Source organism: Ostrinia furnacalis, unplaced genomic scaffold (assembly GCF_004193835.3).
Source record: "Ostrinia furnacalis isolate ACB-3 unplaced genomic scaffold, ASM419383v2 OfSCF4337, whole genome shotgun sequence".
Lineage (NCBI taxonomy): Eukaryota > Metazoa > Arthropoda > Insecta > Lepidoptera > Crambidae > Ostrinia > Ostrinia furnacalis.
The window spans coordinates 207997-231435 of NW_021134576.1; the positions used below are offsets into that span (position 1 = coordinate 207997).

The following is a 23439-nucleotide window of genomic DNA, read 5'->3' on the forward strand; positions in this document are numbered from 1 at the left end:
TAAGATACTGGGCAATTACTGTGCTTTGATGTGGGCAATTAGTGTAAGTAATGGGCAATGACTGTACTTTTTGGAGGATTTTAAATTTATTTCAATATTTTCTAAGTTACGTAAGTTTTAACTAAAAACTGTTAATATTCTGTTTAACAGTTTATTGAGTTATAAGAAAAAAGTCATAAATAGTCGATAATTAAAATACTTTCTTTAATTTTTCATCTCAATGTGTTTGAAATCTTTAAGTGGGCAATAGCTATACGGTTTACCCTATTTTCAAAATAACTATCAGGGGGTGATTAGTGATCGATACTGATGCCAAAAATGCAATCAGTAAAATTTTTGTCTGTCTGTCTGTCTGTCTGTCAGTCTGTCTGTCTGTCTGTCTGTATTTTCCTTATAGAAACAAAAACTACTCGACGGATTTTAACGAAACTTGGTACAATTATTCTTCATACTCCTGGGCAGGTTATAGGATACTTAGGAATTCCCACGGGAACGGGAATTAGCGGGTAAATCCTTTTGTATGAAAAATCTAAACCGCTTGAGTTATACGCTTGAAATTTGTTATGCAGGTACCTTAGTAAAAATAAAGCTTAGTTACAACAGGATATTGCAAAATTCCCACGGGGACGGGAGTTAGCGGGAAAAAACATTTGTATGAAAAATCTAAACCGCGTAAGATAGATGAAGGGGGTAAAACGGGATCCACGCGTACGAAGTCGCGGGCGGCCGCTAGTAACTAATATTCCCATTAACATTAAGTAAACGTAAAGCAACAAAAAAGATTCCCTGTCACAGGAATTCGAGTAACATAATACCTACCTAAATCAGTTCGCAAAGTATTACGTATTCAAGATGGCTATATACTCGTACCTTCGCATAAATACTCCACAATAGTGTGAATCGAGATAGGCTGCATAGATCGCGTTCCTTTGTTGGGCTCTATTGAGGGCTGGGTCAACAGTCTTTTATATGTATATCTAGAAGGATTGTAGAGATTGCAATCTACAGTAAAGTTCCTTGAGCGAAGATATACCCACAGGGACTACGAGTATTTAGGGGTTTCATATCACTTTTTATAATGAAAGACACCATTAATTTGGACCAAGCTGAAGGTGGACTAAGTCCCAAGACTCTTCCGATTCACTTTTTACTACATAACTATTTAATAACTGTTTCAAGAAAGCACTCTTTCTTTTTAAATATCACATGAGAATGCAGAGAGGACTCTCAAGCTAAAAATCTCAGTTTAGAAACCGGGCATTGGTAATAAATAATATTACTTGAGATTTAATTATGAACCTTAATAGATAATCTTATGAGCAGATCCATTGTTCTAACTACTAAAATTGAACCAAACACAGGCTTGAATACCACAGTGGTGGTGGTGGTGGTAGGTACCAGTGTAGTGGGTTCCGTTCCATACTTTCTGTACAGACAACACATCAAATTAAACACAGGTCTCTTATGTCGTTGTAATCGATGCTATTTTTGAACAAAAATGCCTAGTCTGATATGCGGTCTGCGCTTTCTACGATCTACGATACGAATATTCGACCAACAGCACGTAAATCTGCCCTTCATTGTAACTTGGCACCACGATAACGGTACAATAGTGCGAATATGAAATATGGCGCACTCTAGACCAAGCTTTATTGAATGCACATTTTGTGGAGCAAAAACTGATATTGCATTTCACCTTTAGTAAATTAAGAGGTTTAATAACGGTGCATCGACGGTACGTACTAAATTATCTGTGTTTATTTTTTTCAAGATGAATATTGGTAATTGGAATCTATTTAATCAAAAAGCTGCATTACGTATGAGGCTCCCTTACGTCTTTTGAAAATACTAAGATGTTATGTGAAAAATCGTATCTTGGGGCTCGATTAATTCGAAATTGGAAATACAATAATACCTACTCATATTATCTTATCCATTTCAAAAATCTCAAGCCCAATCCAATAAGAAGTACTTATGCGTAAGTGTCCCCACTGTATTTCTGAAACGTTACACTCTAAAAAAAGTTATTTATTTACTCACTTATTCTTAGGGAGATGAACTTAAGTAATGACCTCACTAAAGTTATCCTTTTAAACATTTTAAACTCCTTTCTTTTAGCGCAGCTCCAAATGATTGTGACAGTGAGATTCTAATCAATAAGCAACTGTTACAAATGCAATTGTACCCATAATTAATAACCAAAACACTTGCAATTGTCACGTCTATTTGCACCATTATATCAGTAGTTCCAAAACCGAAAATTAACGTTTACCGTTCTCATCGAGCTGTGAATCCCGCGTTAATGGCGCCGTGAATCATGGGCTCATTGTTATTTTGTCATTACCGTAATAGAACGGCGAGCCCGTGAGTTATTGCCGCAGATACTGCTATGAGAATTGGTAAATAACATGCTTAGTACTTTGACAGGAACGTAAGTGGTGTGTTGAGAGAGATCTTGGAGGGTCTTTAAATACCAGTATTCCCTTTTGATTGTAGTTTCATGAAGCCAGATTTGTTGTATGATGAGAGAGGTGGTTCCGAAAATGCCCAACGAGATGCCCTTGAAGGCTTTTTTATAGGATGCATTTTGTGATTTAATTGACTTTTAACAAACTTAGTAGAGTTTTTACTATGGCTGTTTGAAGTTTAGCTTTTATACATTTATTTGGGAATAAACAGTCAAAAGTACTCTTATGACACTCTTCTTTGACTGAACCAACATTCCTAAAGGTAAGCTTAGTACGACACCATCTTACAACAATCAATCATCCAACATTTTAATCTAAGTACTTTATTAAATTATTTCTAGATGTTAAAATAAAACCTGCAAAATGGCCAACTTATAACTCCAAGCTTTTGTTACCTAAGCTTGTAGTAAACTAAACGTAATATAGTTGCTATTAGGCAGCCAATTGCGTAATTAATTGGAGCAGCAGCTGACTCCTTAATTAATATCAAACAACAACATGTACTACAGAGCGATTGTAATTGACTACAGTCGTAAGACAACTCAATCGAAGGGCTATGAATTACTCCACAGAGCATTAAGATCAAATGTTTTGTATTCAAATTTTAATTATACTACGTCGTTGCATCCTCGAGATTTATATAATTCACTATGTAGTCCGCTCTTCAATGTACCGGGCACCAAGCACAACTTTAGAGATATAAAATAAAATAAAGGATTCGTATTGACTAGTACCATTTTCTGCCGCTGCACGCGCTGGTGGCGCGCGCGCGCCGCTAGAACCGTCATTCGCTTGTTTTGTGCGGGCATCATAGCATCAAATCCATTAAAATATTTTCATTTCTTAGTATTTGTTGCTGTTTATTACCGAAAGTGNATAGCTATAATTCTTCGTTATCTTAAAGATTAATATTCATCCTTCAAAATTGTGTGTGTGTTTTTTTTGTGTGATGATTTATAAATATAAAACTTTTGAACTGTTTCAAAGCACACTTTTTTTTTTCAAAATGTACATTTTTTTTGAGAAATACTCATATCAGTAGTTCCAAAACCGAAAATTAACGTTTACCGTTCCCATCGAGCTGTGAATCCTGCGTTAATGGCGCCGTGAATCATGGGCTCATTGTTATTTTGTCATTACCGTAATAGAACGGCGAGCCCGTGAGTTATTGCCGCAGATACTGCTATGAGAATTGGTAAATAACATGCTTAGTACTTTGACAGGAACGTAAGTGGTGTGTTGAGAGAGATCTTGGAGGGTCTTTAAAGAAATACCAGTATTCCCTTTTGATTGTAGTTTCATGAAGCCAGATTTGTTGTATGATGAAGAGAGGTGGTTCCGAAAATGCCTAACGAGATGCCCTTGAAGGCTTTTTTATAGGATGCATTTTGTAATATAATTGACTTTTAACAAACTTAGTAGAGTTTTTCTATGGCTGTTTGAAGTTTAGCTTTTATACATTTATTTGGGGAGACAAACAGTCAAAAGTACTCTTATGACACTCTTCTTTGACTGAACCAACATTCCTAAAGGTAAGCTTAGTACGACACCATCTTACAACAATCAATCATCCAACATTTTAATCTAAGTACTTTATTAAATTATTTCTAGATGTTAAAATAAAACCTGCAAAATGGCCAACTTATAACTCCAAGCTTTTGTTACCTAAGCTTGTAGTAAACTAAACGTAATATAGTTGCTATTAGGCAGCCAATTGCGTAATTAATTGGAGCAGCAGCTGACTCCTTAATTAATATCAAACAACATGTACTACAGAGCGATTGTAATTGACTACAGTCGTAAGACAACTCAATCGAAGGGCTATGAATTACGCCACAGAGCATTAAGATCAAATGTTTTGTATTCAAATTGTAATTATTATCTTTACCTAGAACCTCATAGACCGTCAGACTCAGGCAGGGATTCTAATAGAGTGCATAAAAACTATTATCCTACTGCTCCGAAATTTTTGGGTTAGGATAAGAGATGCAGTGAGTCATTCGGAGTTTCGTTCAATGATCAATTTATCAAAAGTTTTTGTTTTACAAACTATTGAACATTAGATCGAGTGCTCATACATATTAAGATGATATCTTAACTTAATGCAAAGTGTAAGGAGCTGGAAAACGAACTCCTGTGAACTCGAAATATTTTTTTATCTGGAATAAGAGTCACATACGAGTATATTTTTATTCAGTCCTATATTCCGTAGAAAACACCCCAAGCTTAATTCTGTGTCATATTAACCAGTTATAACAAGTGCGCTTTTGAAACAAATTGTAGAGTCTGATGCTGACTATAACTCTCTGTCATTTTTATAAAGCTGCTTCCTTTACTGTTTTCTAATCATAACCTTCTCTAGGTCCCCATCAACCCACACCATGTCTCCGTGGATGAAGAAGTTGTTTCTGCAGCTGATGCCCAAGCTCCTCATGATGAGGAGGACCAAGTACTCTTTGCCTGACTACGACGATACCTTCGTCTCGAATGGATACACCAACGAGCTGGAGATGAGGTAAGTTTTACTTAGTACTCGTACCGTTTTAAGTTCCTGTAATTTTTTTGATAATTTATCTGTAAGATAAACAACCACGTTTCGCTTCGCACTTTATACTTATTATAGCGTAGGTACTATTCTTAAAGAAAGTTAGCTCCCATTACTACAATGCAGGATTCTGTAAAACTGGATTGTCGTGTGAACAAACACATTCGAATTCCAAATTCAACACGAACGCGTCGGTTTTTCTTCGGGACATTGCAAATGGGATTTGTAAACGCTTAAATACGTACTGATCCTGCAAAAAACAGTCCTGCAAAACGGGCTGTTTCCGTGGAAGAAAGCACATCGGCAACTCTTCTTGCATTGCAGTGTAAATGGAGTATTCGCTACCAATATTTCGTATTAATCAAGGATCCCATGATAATGATCAGCCAAATATTGCAATCCACAATCAAATGTCGAGTCATTACATATAATAATTATCTGTGCAGCTGTCGATCATCCCTAGTCAATTAGCTAAACAACTATGTGCATTGTCAAAGCGCTGTTTTCACATACAACATTGGTCAACTTTCCACTGGCTGTACTAAATCCGTTTTAATCTGGATTAATCCGGTAATTTCAACAAATCGATTTGTTTATAAATAAATTAGTGACTATGTGCTAATATTCAGTATTTATAACGTGCATGTTTTGTCGTATAAGAAGATTTGTTCTCCTGCAATGCACAACACTCTAAAAACATTGGCCGAGAAGAAACCTTCCTAACGTCTCTAACGTTTAAGAAATAAATAAATAATAATAATAATTTATTTGCCTTAAATAAGATGAAGAAGGTGGTTACAGAGTAGTTCTTGCTTGATATAATATCGAGCGATATTAGTGTAGGACTTCATCTTTTAGTTCAAAATCTTTGCTTACTGTTAGTCACTGGGACAAAATTTTAACTTTTTTTGTTTCAACTTATCTTCACTTTGTCAATACAATCTCATTGTTTTGTCTGTAAATCCAAATAATTTTCCCTTTGTTTATTTTGAATGGCGATCATGGTGCGTGCTTTAATGACGGTTCGCCATTTTATGGGGTGGAAAATCTCTCGTATCGTATTAATCGTTTAAAAATCAACAAATTCCAGTCTGCCCGGGGCTCATAACGATTAAGGTGCGCGCACACGGGCAATGTTTTGGGCACTTTGACATCGCGAATAGATCACTGTTAAGCTTTACCAATTAAATAAAAAATGAGGCAATTGTTTTGTAAAGGTATGTATTGTTTTGTCATTATAAGAAATTGCTCAATGAGGCCATAGCATCCGTTGTATTGTACTTAAGTGTCGCAGTAGACTGTAGGTTAGAGACGTGATACCGTAAAGGTTCGGTCAAGCCAAAGCGTGCAGCCTGCGTGCGCGATGGCGATCTAAAGGTTCAGCCAAACCAACGCGATGACACGCGATCAGCCGGCGTACAGCGATGGCGATCAATGCATTTAAACTGATTTCTACTGATCGCCATTGCCATCGCCATCGCGCACGCAGGCTGCACACGTTGGTTTGGCCGAACCTAAGTTCGTTATCAGGAAGAATTTAAAGGGGTAAAATGAAAATCATGCCCCATACAACTCTGCTTGGCCCCTCCGAGGGAGATTTGCAGTTTAATTTGTAAAATAATAAGTTTTACAAACCTTTTCACTTACAATCAGGTGAGAACCAGGCTTCCCTATATGTAAATCACACTTATTAAATCGTCGTATTTGAAAATCAAACCCCGATTTGAACAGTTTAAATCACCTGTGTAAACGAACCCTTATATTGAAATGTTTTCTTTTTGCCAGATTGATTAAATGCTGGAAGTATCGGTAGTGTAGCCGTATAAAAGCAAACGAATCCATTTATAATATGAATTTGGTAAAACAAGATGCATTCAGTTTGTATTTCATTTTTGTACAGGCATTTTATGATAATTGTGATATTGAATTGCGATGTCGATGAAATACGTGTAATTTAAATGGAAAACCTACAGTTACGCAATGCTATTCAAGATTCATTTCCAACAAAGGCATTTGTATCCTCAGATGCATTTCCAACAAAGGCATTTGTATCCTCAGATGCATGGATAATAAATAAATAAATTCTTGAATGAATGAACGAAACGTTTATTTATATTGTTTTCATTTGTAACCCAATCTGGTGATATCTAGTGAAAAGTTTGCTTTACTAAAAATTGTTATAGTATGTGTATACGATTGTTTAATTTACTTCCAAATCACATTCAAAATTTACAATTCAATCTCTTTAAGAGAACTATTTTCCGAATTCTCACTGAAAACTGTTTTTATGACATAGATGAATTTATAAAATTCTGCCGTGGTAACCATATGCGAATTGCTAATTTATGACATTCTTGTAATTTTGATACTGACATTGTATTCTCACATTTTATTGTGATCATAAAATTGTTTAATTTATTATAATTTATGTGACATCCTAAATTTTAATCCTTACCTGAATTACCTAATTGTTTTAATTGATATTGTAATTGCATTGTAATAAATATTTTTGACATTTAAATTCTATTGGAGGTAGATCATGTAATATTAATAATGACTATTAATAATTTAATAATAAAACTGCATGACGACTAAATGTTTGCATATCGCTATGTCGATGAAACATGTTGTTCTCGTAGCAAGATAATAACTGAAATGTACCATGTTTTATGCAAATAAATAATTTTGATTTGATTTGATTTGAAAGAATTACCTTTTATTGTATTAAACTAAAGGTAAAAAATGATCGGCCGTACGTTAATTGATATGCGCAGACCATCGATTTTCCGTCGGCCGATAGTTTAGTCGGGCAGTTGATCAGTATGGGCATGTATGGAAGTGCGCACATTACGCCGATTTGATTTGGCCGATTCTTCATACAATTTAAAATCGGGCACAACTATCGGCCAACTAAAAATCGATGGTCTACGCCTAGTCTTAATCATTATACGGTGCAATATACAGCTGTTTAGTACATGCGTACATAACAGGTTTAACTTGTACAGCCATCTTCAAATAGTTCATGACACACTAAGTAGCCAAAAAGTTCACAACACGTCTTTGTTACAATGAGGATCAGTACTGTTGTAGGAAATTCAATAAAACTAGTATCTACGTTAATCTTTAAGACATAAGAAAGATATATCTTTTTGAATTATCCAAACCGGACCATTACTTACGAAGATATTAAGTAATAAACATAGGCCGTTTTTGCCGCTAAAAGTCAACGTACGCAGGGCCGCGTGACGTCACTATATCCGAATCGAGCGCAGCTGGCGTACTATTGGGATGCAAAATATTTTTTTCCAGCTAAACTATCAGTTTTAGAAAAAAACTTATAATAACATTTATTAATCAAAATAAAGTAACCTATCGACCAGTAATTTTTAAAAATAAAAATTGTGAAAAATAAGTATCGCTATGTCCAAAAACCACATTTTCATAGGATTCGATGCAATGCGGAGACGCGGTTGGGGTGAGTGTAACTTAATGATTGTTTGTATTGAACATAATAAATACATAATATGATGCTAATACCCAGTTTCTGGCCTGGAGGGGGGGGGATAAGTCATACCCAGCTTATAGCNACATAGTGAATTATATAAATCTCTTCGGATGCAACGCCTCGTATAATTATGGTCAAACATCACAAGGTAAGTTTGTTTAACCATCAATTATTATCTTTACCCAGAACCTCATAGACCGTCAGAGTCAGGGATTCTGATAGAGTGCATAAAAACTATTATACTGCTCTGACATTTTTGGGTTAGGATAAGAATAAGATGCAGTGAGTCACTCAGAGTTTTGTTCAATAATAAAATCAAAAGTTTTTGTTTTACAAACTATTGAACATTAGATCGAGTGCTCGTAAATATTAAGGTGATATCTTAATGCAAAGTGTAAGGAGCTGGAAAACTGATTTCTGTGAACTCGAAATATTTTTTGTCTGGAAATAAGAGTCACATATATTTTTATTCAGTCCTATATTCCGTAGAAAACACCCCAAGCTAAATAAAATTCTGTGTCATATTAACAAGTTATAACAAGTGCGTTTTTGAAACAAATTGTCTATTTCTGTCATTTCCTAAAGCTTCCTGTGCTATTTTCTAATCATAACCTTCTCTAGGTCCCCATCAACACACACCATGTCTCCGTGGATGAAGAAGCTGTTCCTGCAGCTGATGCCCAAGCTCCTCATGATGAGGAGGACCAAGTACTCTTTGCCTGACTACGACGACACCTTCGTCTCGAATGGATACACCAACGAGCTGGAGATGAGGTAAGTTTTACTTAGTACTCGTACCGTTTTAAGTTCCTTTTTTTATGCTAGACAAGGCAGGTATTTGACCGCAATCGCACCTGGTGTTAAGTGAGATGCAGTCTTGGATGGTAGGTACATATCTGTAAGTGCTTATTAACTCTTGACTTGAAATCGCCCGGATTATAGTGTTCAGAAAATACAGCAGCAGGCAGCGAATTCCAGTCCCTAGCTGTTCGCATCATAAACTAGTTCGTTCGTTTCAGCCGAATGACGTCCACTGCTGGACAAAGGCCTCCTCCAAGGTTTAACATAATGCACGGTCCTGCGCTGCAGTATAAACGAGTACTGTATTTTTTTTTATAATGTATCTGTTAGATAAACTACCACGTTTCGTTTCGCACCTTATACTTATTATAGCGTAGGTACTACATTCTTAAAAAAAAGTTAGCTCCCATTCCCACAATGCAGGATTCCGTAAAACTGGATGGTCGTGTGAACAAACACATTCGAATTCCAAATTCAACGCGAACGCGTCGGTTTTTTTCGGGACATTGCAAATGGGATTTGTAAACGCTTATACGTACTGATCCTGCAAAAAACAGTCCTGCAAAACGGGATGTTTCTGTGGGATAGAGTACATCGGAAACTCTTCTGGCTTTGTTGTGTAAATGGAGCATTCGCTACCAATATTTCGTAGTAATCAATGATCCCATGATAATGATCAGTCAAATATTGCATCCGCAATCAAATGTCGAGTCATTACAAATAATAATTATCTGTGCAGCTGTCGATCATCCCCAGTCAATTAGCTAAACAAATATGTGCATTGTCAAAGCGCTGTTTTCACATACAATATTGGCGAAACTTTCCACTGGCTGTACTAAATCCGTTTTAATCTGGATTAATCCGGTAATTTCAACAAATCGATTTGTTTATAAATAAATTAGTGACTATGTGCTAATATTCAGTATTTGTAACGTGCATGTTTTGTCTTTTAATAAGATTTGTTCTCCTGCAAGGCACAAGACTAAAATCATTGACCGAGAAGAAACCCTCCTAACGTCTCTAATGTTTAATAAATAATAATAATAATTTATTTGCCTTAAATAGGTGGTTACAGAGTGGTTCTTGCTTGATATAATATCGAGCGATTAGTGTAGGACTTCATCTTTTAACTCAAAATCTTCTCTTACTGTAAGTCACTGCCAGTTCAATTAAGAAGCGGGTTGGACAAAATTTTAACTTTTTTTTTTCAACTGGTCATCACTTTGTCAATAAAATCTCATTGTTTTGTCTGTACATCCAAATATTTTCCTTTGTTTATATCAAGGGGCGATCATGGTGCGTGCTTTAATGACGGTTCGCTATTTTATGGGGTGGAAAATCTCTCGTATCGTATTAATCGTTTAAAAATCAACAAATTCCCATCTGCCCGGGGCTCATAACGACTAAGGTGCGCGCACACTGGCCGTGTTTCGGGCAATTTGCTTGACATCGCGAATAGATCACCTTTAAGCTATTCCAATTAAATGCGGCAATTGTTTTGTATATGTATGGATTTTTTTGTTGTTATAAGATTTGTTCAATGAGGCCATAGCGTCAGTTTTATTGTCAAAGTCAAAGTCAAAGTCAAAATTTCTTTATTTGTTTAGACTAATAAATAGTTCTTACAAATCGTCATTTTGCTCTTAAGGAGCCTCTACATATCTCATAATCTTTTTATTGTACTTAATTACGTTACTTTTGATTCTACTGATTTCTACTGATCGCTATCGCCATCGCGCACGCAGGCTGCACACGTTGGTTTGGCCGAACCTTAAATAGGCTATGAGACAGAATTTAATGAAAATCTTGCCCCATGTAACTTTGCTAGGCCCCTCCGAGTGAGATCTGCAGATTAATCTGCAAAATAATAAGTTTTATATACCTTCTCACTTACCTCTTATTTTAACTTACCACCACCAAATTCAAATTCTTTATTGCTCCAATGTTGGTATATAAAAGTTCTTACATATAGACATAGACCCAAAACATGGACCCTGCTAGGGTATTGCAACATGAGATTAAATCTAACAAGTATTATAATTTAAATAATAATATTAGAAATCTGTATAATTACAAAACTTATTTCAATTACAACATTACAATTTTATAACAACATTATCACTATATTACCAGGCGTCCCTATGTGTAAATCACATTTATTAAATCGGCGTGTTTGAAAATCAAACCCCGTTTTGAACAATTTAAATCACCTGTGTATACGAACCCTTATGTTGAAATGTTTTCTTTTTGCCAGATTGAAATTGAATGTTGAAGTATCGGTAGTGTAGCCGTATAAAAGCAAACGAATCCATTTATAATATGAATTTGGTAGGACAAGATTTATCTTTTAATGGCATTCAGTTTGTATTTCATTTTTGTAAAGGCATTTTATGATAATTGTGATATTGGATTGCGATGTCGATGAAATACGTGTAATTTCAATGGAAAACCTACAGTTATGTAATGCTATTCAAGATTAATTTCCAACAAAGGTATTTGTATCCCCAGATGCATGAATAATAAATAAACAAATTCTTGAAAGAATGAACGAAACGTTTTATTTATATTGTTTTCATTTGTAAGCCAATCTGGTGATATCTGGTGAAAACAATTAACTTTTATTGTATTGTATTAAACTAATTGACACGAAGATTTAAATAATTATATGGTGCAATATACAGCTGTTTAGTACATGCATACATAATAGGTTTAACGTACAGTCAGCATCAAATAGTTCTTGACACTAAGTAGCCAAAAACTTCGCAACACGTCTTTGTTACAATTGGAATAAGGTTTTAATGAGTGCTATCGAAATGTACCTGCAATTGGAGCTAGTGGACTACCCCAATTGTAGTGCGGTGATTTAGGTTGTAATATTGTGTTGGCTGTTTATGTTTGGTTGAATTTATTTATTTATTTATTTTATTGGGCTATCAACATGAGATACAGTATTATACACAATTAAAAAATAAACAATTAAGCCAAAGGTCTCTAGCTAACTGCTCCCACACAAACGATAACCACAGCATGCATAATATTATAATGTAAGCAACCCGTGAACTTTACACAATACAATAACATAATTACAACTTTGAATTTAAACAACAAAAAGAAAGCAACAAAAAAAAAAAAAAATGAATGAATTCTTTTAAATGGTCGACTATAGTTACGTATAGGTAATGTAGGCTTTAAAACTATTTGCTGTATCTTCTTTTCCGATTATTTCTGATAGATTATATGGATTGATGTTGACAAACGGGATGTCATTTCATGATTATATCGGGCTGAAGCAAATCTAGGGCACTGTGTTAAAAGGTGTTTCCAAGTCTGTGGAGTCTGGTCATCGCAGGGACAGCGGTTATCTGCGACTATATGGAAACGATATAGGTATTCCTTAAGATAGCCGTGGTTGGTTAAGACCTGGGAAGGTTGTGTTGTTAACTTTTTGACCACTTTCGGTGTCACGAATTATTTGACGCTGACTGTACTAGTACGAGCTTGTTATAAAAGCTTGTTACCGTTTACGCTCGTGAAGCAAGCGTAAAAGCGTAGAAAGCACAGGCTGATATTATTGCATAGGTTCAAACGACTTACGATTCAAGGATCACGCGCAAAATGTAACTGGAGCGCAAAGTGTAGCGTGCATGTAAGCTCGTGTAAGCTCAACTGAAAATGTTCTTAAATACTTAGGCCTTATTAACTAGGAGCTTTGCTATGTGACGTTAATTTGCCATAATGATTTTAATTGATGATAAAGACCAATGGCTATATTTTGTGTCATTTTTGTTAAAACGCTAAGATATTTAAGAGCGTTTACGTNCTATTTAGACGACGAAATTGCCTAACTATTTATGCCTATAACATATTTGTAGTATTACTGGTTAATGATTGTAACGAGTTGAAAAAGTACTGTTTTTGCGTCAAACGGCGTAAACGCTCTTAAAACCAGTTTGTTTTACAACTGAACAAAATGATAAGAATGAATATCTCAATAAACTTTTTTTAATTAGAAAACTTTTCAAACTTTTGGGGAAATAAACATAATATCCTTAATTAAAAATTATAAGTATTAAATGTGTAAGATACCTACTTATTTTCCAATAAAATACTGTTCCTCGCAAATCTTTGTGCCCTCGCGACAGACTTAAATGTTCAGCTACTTATTTTCCCGCATCAAAAACCAATTAAACGTGGTCTTACACATTTTATTCGTTCCAATTAATTTGCATAACAAAAGCTTGTGTCCGTATTTCCCATCGATATAGCTATATACTCGATGTATATGGCTACAATGTAGCTCAAAATGTAGTATTTAATTGATTTGGACAGCTGCTTTTCTGGTGGGTCATGTCCGGGACTTCAACATTGCCTGGTCGTTCAGGATTCGAATCCCGTGAGGGACATTAAATGTGTACCAGAAGTCCTGTATGTTAGTAATATAACTTTAATAGACTATTCTTTTAGATAGCAAATGCTGCAAAAATGTAATTAAAATTCTTCTTAATATCTCATGGTAAATCAAATATGCTTATGTTGTGTGTAGTATGGGTTCGTCCTAGCATATAAGTATTATTATGTCATTAAGTTCGCCTTCGCATTGGATACTTACAAAAGAAATAAATATACGCGTAACAAGTAAGGGTGAATTATTCTTATTCGTGTCGTTTTTTTTCTGGCTTAAGAGCATTTGTATTTACGTAGATCGCATATTGTTGTTTTAACATACCACCATAATCACATTCTGTTTAGATTCGATGCTGACCCTATCAATGTCAACAAAAATCCAATTAAAAAGAGTGGTGTTACACATTTTATTCGTTATTCCTTCCAATCAATTTGCATCCCAAAGCTGTCCCGTATTCCCGATCGATGTCCCTACATAGCTACAGGCTGTTTCCAAAAGCAGTAAAGGCCCTTTGCTATTAATCCAGTTTTGCAGGAACTACATACTGGACTTGTGTGATCACACGGCAGTACCCCGTTTTGTATGCAGAAATGGTATTTTGCAGTACGGGTGTTTGAAAAAATAAACATTCAGGTGGTCAGGGGGATTCTTGGATGGCTCAAACATGGAGTGCGGTTTTGTTCCCCAGTCGATGAAGCACATGATGTCGTGCCCTGGGTGCCCAGACAACTACACGTAGGAGGATTTAATGATTGCTGCTGACAACGCCACTCTTGTGGCGGAGTTTTGGGCTGACACTGTGTAGGTTTGTTGTCGACACGATAAGAAGAAGATGACAAAACTGAATTCAAAATTTTAACGGATCGGTTATTTGCGGGACATTGCTAACGGGATATTCGTGTGAACGTATATTACTAAACGGGATTCTGCAAGCGGAATACCGCCATGTGAATACACAAGTCCAGTTTTGCGGAATTCGGTAATGCAGGATCCCGCATAACGGATCGCCATGAGAAATGGTCCTACTATTAATGAATTACCGTTATTCAATCAATATTCAAAATGTTTCTCCATTTTTCGATAAGGCCGGTGATCCATTTAGGGGGAGGGCTATAAATCGGGGATAAAGGCAATTTAGAGCAATTTTGTATAAGATTAATCAAAGTCTTTGTTTAGTGGTGTGGCAAGAAACATAGGGTCGTGTTGTACGTTTAGGGCCTGGGTAGTCCTGCCCCCATGTTCTATCATCAGTTATAGTCGTAGGACGGTCAGTTTACCTTATTAGACAAGAAGTTTACATTTAACAAGGCCCTGTCACTGCTATGAATAGGTAATTATAGGAGATACGAGATTACGAGGTATAAAGTCAAGTCAAAAGTCAAACAGTGAACTTTTTTATTTAACATTCATAATTATTTTTCACAACACTACAACATTCAACACATTTTCACTGTCCACCAACTAATTAGTTTTATGCAATTTCTTATTAACCGACTTCAAAAAATGTGGAGTTTCTTAATTCGTTTTGTATGTAAGGTAAAGTTGTTGCACATCAGACTGTACATTTTTGTTATAATTATGTATAATTATAAAGACTAAACCCTTGAAAAAGAGGCTGACTATTGTCACTATTGTCACTATTGTGACTGAGTTTCTTGCACTGCTTCTTCACAGCACTGGTCCATTTATTGTCACGAAGCAGTAGTAGGGTTGTTAATACAGGGACGTGTAAAAGTGCTTTTAAGAAGCCTAGAGTTTTATAAGAGTTTTTTATGTTGCAAAATAGCTCCAATTACAGCCACACATAGTGCCGTGTACAGTTCGATGTGCCGTCCATACAATCCTCAATTCTCACCTCATAGAATAGTATTTTGCGTCGGTTTTATCAAACGGGTAGGTACACACGTGACGCCACGCCACAATGTACGAATAATGGGACACCCCCCCCCTCTCCCCCCCTCTCCGCTACTGTCGGGCAAAGCGGAGAAAAATTAGTACTGAAGAGGCAAAGATTACAGCTTTTTGCGGATCAAAAACGGTCAGCTATTCTTCTTTCGTATGTATTCAGTTTCGTTTTGTACACTTAGGCTGAGTTGCACCACTTAACTTTGACCGTAACTATAACGATAACCGGTGCTTTTTGTATTGAGTTTGACAGATTTTTGACGTTTGTTAAAGTCAATGTAAGATGGTGCAACCCTAAGGCTGGGTTGCACCATCTTAGTGCTTTCGTATAATACCAAATTAAGAGTTACTAGTCTGTGTTCTATGGATAGATTCAGGCCGCTACCAACCGTTTTTATGGAAATCATTGGGGGAGGTCTATGTTCAGCAGTAGACGTCCTATGGCTGATATGATGATGATGATGCTACCTACCTATATCCATAGGCGGTGAAGTCCTGAAGCTGAAAAACTGGATACTGTCATAAATTGAGTTACGCTGAAATATATCTCCCTTTTGGGATAGGTTCTCAACGAATCGACTCAGAGATTTTCCTCAAAACTCGATTCATTTCAATTCGATAATGAACCTCCTCCTTTGAAGTCGGTTAAAAACAAACCTAAATAGAGTTCAGACATAATGGCAACATTTCCAAAGCATTGTTCCAACTTCAGTGCCCGTGCCAGCGTGAATCATTTAAATTCAAGACTTTAGCTCTGTTTTGTGGTTGACGCAATTTAGCCCAATGGTGGTGATTAAAAATGTGTCAAAAGTTTCGTGGCTGCACACCTGGGATGCTGATGTTTCATACAATTTGGGTGGAAACTTTTTGCCAGTGAAACAGTTTTGTGCGCGAAATAGCAGGTGTGGGAAATTAGAGTAATTTTAATACGCTGCTTACTATTATAGGAACGTACTATTATTATTGGTGGCTACCGGCTACTTAAGGTACTAGGTACTATGTACCTATTAGCAACTTGTAACTGAAATCTTACCAGTATCTGGACATAGTTGAAGCAAAATGATTCGAATTAGTGTTAAGTTCCCAAAAAAATCTGCAAGGAAAGGAAATAAATGCCACGGAAATTGACACAATAAATGCTTTAATGATTGATTGATAGGTAACGAAAGTTTTTATTACTTACTCATCCCCATTGCTTATCTTATTATTAAGTCATAATTATAGACTTTCAGAAAAGTAGACATTTGCAATGTTTGTGGCATTATTATTGAATTTCGCGCGAACATAGCCGTAACCAAAAGCTTGTGCTTGCATACTCTGTCTGTCTGTACCCACTTCAAACAAGTGCTAAATTACTACAAACCTTGTGATATTATGCATTTACGTGTGTGTAAGTGACTGGCGATTAATGATATGTGGTTTTACAGCAGAGACAGCCTCACCGACGCGTTTGGTGACGGCAAGAATAGCGACAACGGCGACTACCGCAAGTCGCCCGCGCCTGAGGATGACATCCTCTCTGCCAGCGCTCACCAGCGACCCTCAGGTATGTATGATACAGCTAGATGTACCAAGGTTTACTTCAGAGACAGTCTCATTGATGAAAGTCGCTCGGCCATTCGAGTGAAAACGGCAAGTCAAGTGACAACGGCGATTACCGCAAGTCTCCCGCGCCTGAGGATGACATCCTCTCTGCCAGCGCTCACCAGCGGCCCTCAGATAAAAATATAATAAAGCTAGACACAACAGGGTTTGCAATAGAGATAGCCAGATTGATGCAGCAGAGACAGACTAACGGATGCGTTCGGCGTCAACAAGTCGCCCGCGAATGAGGATGACATCTTTTTCGCCAGCGCCCACGAGCGGCCCTCAGGTATAAACGTTTTGTAATACAGACCTTAAAATTTTACTTCATAAAACATTACACTTGCAAGTTCATATAGTTCAGGAAAACGGGACCAGTCCCACCTTTTTTCCGTTTCAACTCCTTTAGAGCCAGGATCTAAACTTAAGCCTCCAGTGAAAGTGTGACTAAGTTATTGGAGTGTAGCATAATATTTACTTGGCCTCCCCAACCCTGGCAAGCGTATGGAGTGCAGGCCAAATCCTTCATTTGCCTCTAAATTAGAGGGTCTTACTCCTTCAGTGTAAACTAAATGATTTGATGATGATGATGAACCTTGGGATGATGGGAAGAGCCTGGATGCGGACAGCGCAGGACCGTGTATTGTGGAAAACCTTGGAGGAGGCCTTTGTCCAGCAGTGGACGGCATTTGGCTGAAACGAACGAACGACCGATACGAACGATCATCATCATCATCATTTCAGCCACAGGACGTCCACTGCTGAACATAGGCCTCCCCCAATGACTTTCACATCGCACGGTTGGTAGCGGCCTGCATCCATCGCCTTCCCGCTACCTTTATCAGGTCGTCGGTCCACCTTGTGGGTGGACGTCCCACGCTGCGTTGAATGAACGAACGATGAACCTTACACAATCTTCCTTCCACCAGTNGTTGAGTGTATAACGATAACCGGTGCTTTTTGTATTGAGTTTGACATATTTTTGACGTTTCTTAAAGTCAATGTAAGATGGTGCAACCCAGCCTTACTGTTAGTGCTTTCGTATAATACCAAATTAAGTGTTAGGTACTAGTCTGTGTTTTATGGATAGATGCAGGCCGCTACCGACCGTTTTTATGGAAATCATTGGGGGAGGTCTATGTTCAGCAGTAGACGTCCTATGGCTGATATGATGATGATGATGATGCTACCTGCCTATATCCATAGGCGGTGAAGTCCTGAAGCTGAAAAACTGGATACTGTCATAAATTGAGTTACGCTGAAATATATCTCCCTTTTGGGATAGGTTCTCAACGAATCGACTCAGAGATTTTCCTCAAAACTCGATTCATTTCAATTCGATAATGAACCTCCTCCTTTGAAGTCGGTTAAAAATAAACCTAAATAGAGTTCAGACATAATGGCAACATTTCCAAAGCATTGTTCCAACTTCAGTGCCCGTGCCAGCGTGAATCATTTAAATTCAAGACTTTAGCTGTTTTGTGGTTGACGCAATTTAGCCCAATGGTGGTGATTAAAAATGTGTCAAAAGTTTCGTGGCTGCACACCTGGGATGCTGATGTTTCATACAATTTGGGTGGAAACTTTTTGCCAGTGAAACAGTTTTGTGCGGGAAATAGCAGGTGTGGGAAATTAGAGTAATTTTTATACGCTGCTTACTATTATAGGAACGTACTATTATTATTGGTGGCTACCGGCTACTTAAGGTACTAGGTACTATGTACCTATTAGCAACTTGTATCTGAAAATCTTACCAGTATCTGGACGTAGTTGAAGCCAAATTAACTTCTATATAGGCTTTCGTGCAGTAGTGGACGGCCAGTTTGAATGATTCGAATTAGTGTGAAGATTCCCAAAAAATCTGCAAGGAACGGAATAAATGCCACGGAAACTGACACAATAAATGATTTTATTGATTGATTGATAGGGAAGGAAAGTTCTTATTACTTTTTATTACTTACTTATCCCCATTGCTTATCAATAAGAATCGTAATAAAGGAATGAAAAGTCATGATTATAGACTTTCAGAAAAGTAGACATTTGCGATATTTGTGATATGCATTATTGAATTCCGCGCGAATATAGCCGTAACCAAAAGCTTGGATAAACTTGCATACTCTGTCTGTACCCACTTCAAACAAGTGCTACATTCCTACAAACCTTATAATATTATGCATTTACGTGTGTGTAAGTGACTGTAATGGCGATTAATGATAAGTGGTTTTACAGCAGAGACAGTCTCACCGACGCGTTTGGTGACGGCAAGAATAGCGACAACGGCGACTACCGCAAGTCGCCCGCGCCTGAGGATGACATCCTCTCTGCCAGCGCGCACCAACGGCCCTCAGGTATAAACGCCGTTTTATAATATAGATTATACAGACCTTAAAAGTTCACCCAGTAAATACCTTCACACTTGGGAATACACACTCAGGGAAACGGGACCAGTCACACCTCTTTTTCCACCGTTTCAATTACGTTACAGCCAGGATCTAAACTTTGGCCTCCAAATTTATAACAAAATCCTCCTATCACATAAAAAAAAAAAAAATTTATAACAAAATCCCTAAAGAAATAAAAGATCTTAATATAAATATGTTTAAAAATAGACTACACAGGTGGCTTATGAACCATAGTTTTTATGAAATAAAGGATTTCTTGACATTCAAATATGTATAAATGTAATTTTTTAAAATAGCTGACATAATTAATTTATTGGACATTTTATTATTGTAAAACTGTACTGTACTGTTGAAAATTGATATAATTATAATGACATTGTTTCTTTTTTATGTATTAATATTCAAACTTGCATGCTTCTTGATGTAGCAAAACATGTGGACTTATTTTATAGCTGTAACAACTGTATACCATGTTTTATGCAAATAAACAATTATTCTATTCTATTCTATTCTAAAGTGTGCCCAAGTTATCGGAGTGTAGCCTAATTACAACCTATCTGGCCAGCGTGGGAAGTGTAGGCCAAAACCTTCATTTGCCTCTGATAAATTAGAGGGTCTTGATCCTTCAGTGGAGACTAAATGACCTGATGATTATGATCAAGAACCTAATACAATCTTCTTTGACATAACGATGATGATCAAGAACGTGACATATTTTTTTCTTTCACCAGTAACGGAGTCGGAGAACATGCTTCCCCGCCACCTGTCTCCAGAGGTCGCCGCGGCACTCCAGAGCGTCAGGTTCATCGCGCAGCACATCAAAGATGCCGACAAGGATAACGAGGTTAGTGCACACCTAGTTAGTGGTACGTCAAATGTCCACTAATTGTCAATTTAGTTAGTCGTACATGGTCGTACATCAAATGTCCAAAGGTTTTATGCACAAAATCTTATTTTATAAGGACAAGCAGTAAAGAAAAATAAATGATAGAAAAAAACCCTAACGCATACACAATAGCGAAACAAAAAATGATAAAATTAGCAAGAAACTTCATGATAATAAGTATTGAATATCGATGATAGTTCGGTAAGCATTACTAGTAAATTAGTAATACCCTAACTAAAACATAAATCACGTTTTATACCTATCAATTTGTTGGTAACTGACATCCAAAAACATCTCGCTTGGTTGGTCAAACCATCGATAAAAAATAATTGGTCGCAACATTAAATAACTTTTCAAACTAATTATGAATTTTCAAGCGGCGTGCAGAAACGCCGGAACAGCGGTCTTAATTATCGCCGAATAATAATAAAGAACGAAAAAACATTACTTTTATTTCCGAGGTCGGTTTGAATATTCATGTAGTGTGTCCGCGCTGTGATGGCCGGTGGAGCAGAGAGTAATGGAGTGGGGGTGACGGTGTTGTAATTAGGGGAACGGGAATTAGGTGCGTACTGCAGAAGAAAACTTGATTCAATTTAAAGCATTTGAGGCTTTTCATTGGTTGAATTTCAATATTAGACCAATCACAGGACAAATGATGGAGATTGGTTTTAGTTTTGAAAGTTGTTTTGTAATACGGATTTTAGTGCTATTAGGTTAGTAATAAAAGTACCAAAGATCTTGAGTACGCTAAGGCACGTAGCTTCTCAGCGCTTGGCATTTGTTTGTCTAAAAGCAATAAAGGTAGAGATGATTTAAGAAAAACATTTATTTGGTTCGTACATAAAATAACACACATTAAAGTAAGTAGGTACTGTNTTAAAATTAAATAATAACAAGATGCATAATTAATTAAATTAAAACATAAATAACAATATTAATAAACATACAAAGACATGTCAAAAACAAACAAAAACCATTTCTACTGCACGGCCATAAAAGTCGAGGCAGAGACAGAAGAGAAAAAAAAAACACATTAAAAAAAAGTATCACTTGTCAAGTTGACTTGACATTTGCCACGTCCACCAGCCACGTAACAAAAATAATTAACAATCGGTTTTAGCAATAATGTACCTACATAGTTATTAACTTAACTTTTATAAATTGTGATTAAATTCCATTGAGTAGAAATTATAATATTGTGGTTAAAATAAATAAAAATGTCAATCAGGTGCCGAAAATTGATGAACATGATAGGTGAGTGGACTTTTCTAACCTTGACCTAAGAACTTGACGAATAATCCCGCGTGTCTAATCAAACAATTACTCACATAAATAACATATTTTCAGGGTGTTCAGTAGGGGAGACCTAAATACATTTAATTGGGATCTCATTCAGCCACCCAACGAGAGCATCGGAACGACTAAGGGCATATGGTAAAAGGGAACTAAGAAGAGCAGCGTTCTCAAAGCCGGAACGACGCCAAAGCCCAACGAACGACGTGCGTGCTCCGATGGTATGCAAATCAGTAGATTTCATTTTGTAAATCTAATAAATGCTTCTTCAACTGTATTTTAAATAACTGAAATAAAACAAAAGATTGTAAAATTTTTGTAAATTAATGGTAAAATCAAAATAGTTGTAAACATTCCGTAAATGATCATTAATTCATTGATTAGCATAATTAGTAAGTAATATTATATAAAAAATAAACGCCTTATAATGCAATTGATTATGTAAATAGACAATTTATTGAAATAAATCCATTTACTCTTATTTGTATACCTCATGTAAAAACATTTTTTTGAATTATTTATAAGTACATTCATATTTTAATGCAAAATTCAATAATAAACTTTATACTGAACAAATTTTGGAACATTGCTATTTACATAGTTTTTTTTTATATATTATTTTATTACATATCGTCATCTGAATTGGATTCTTCGCAACTACTCTCTAAATCTCTATTAAAATTGAGCCAAGGCTGCATTTTGTCCACTGCTACTATACCTTCATAGCGGCGGTTATTTTTGCGTGACAATGGTGTATCTTCGATAACGTACCTATCATTTGGAAGTGACTTAACTACGCGATAAGGTCCCTGGTATTTAACAACTAGCTTTTGTGACTGTCCATCGTGAGGGACCTGTCGTTCAACACGCACTAAGTCCCCTTTGTTATAGTTTTTCGCGGGTTTTCTACGAGCGTTAAACCTTTCCGCCTCTTTAATTTGCTTTTCTTTTATGTTTTTCCTAGCCTCATCCCTAATGTCTCCTAATTCTTCTGTCGTTGTCATATTCACTGTATCGTCTAAGACTTCACTTAATATTCCATCACTCCTACATTTTATATTAAACCCGAAAAGCAACTCTGATGGCGACTTTTGAGTTGTTTTGTGAGTTGTCGTATTTAGGCCTAACTGGATATCTAGAATTTGTTCGTCCCAAGACTTTTCGTCTTTGCCATGGGTCGAAGTAGAAAGTGCATCAAGAATGGTTCTGTTGAATCTTTCTAATTGACCATTCGCGCGCGGAGTTGAAACAGCATTCTGTATGTGTTTGATGCCATGTGATGTTACAAACTCCTTAAAAACTGTACTGGTGANTAAATGGAAGCTTGGGCGTATTGTCAAAGTCTTTCCTGGAGCCAGTGATGGTATATGTCGCGTCGCTGACATACGGACTGCGAACGGCGTCGTACGGCGTAGCTTCAGCAAGATTGTTCCGTTGCTCCCAGAAGAAGACGTTTCGGTTGAAGGACGAGCCTTCAACGCGCGGGGGCATGTTCGCGATCGCGAGTGATATAAAACCTATTTGGATATTATGACAGTGAAAAATCATACGGCATTCTTTTGTTTTACTCTCTGTCTGTTGGATTCGATCAGTACACAAGTCTGTTGAAATTATTTCGCATTTTTACTTTAAAATATACCTG

The 23439-nt window shown here is 36.6% G+C and overlaps 1 protein-coding gene across 1 annotated transcript in view; it reads left to right on the forward strand.

Moving 5' to 3' along the window:
- LOC114359376 (nicotinic acetylcholine receptor beta2) overlaps positions 1-23439 on the forward strand; it is a 57307-nt gene that overhangs the window by 8713 nt on the left and 25155 nt on the right. Inside the window, exons 8-10 of the mRNA XM_028313753.1 lie at positions 4831-4983; positions 17057-17175; positions 20347-20459. Coding sequence (XP_028169554.1) covers positions 4831-4983; positions 17057-17175; positions 20347-20459 — 385 coding nt within the window. The remainder of the gene's footprint in view (positions 1-4830; positions 4984-17056; positions 17176-20346; positions 20460-23439) is intronic.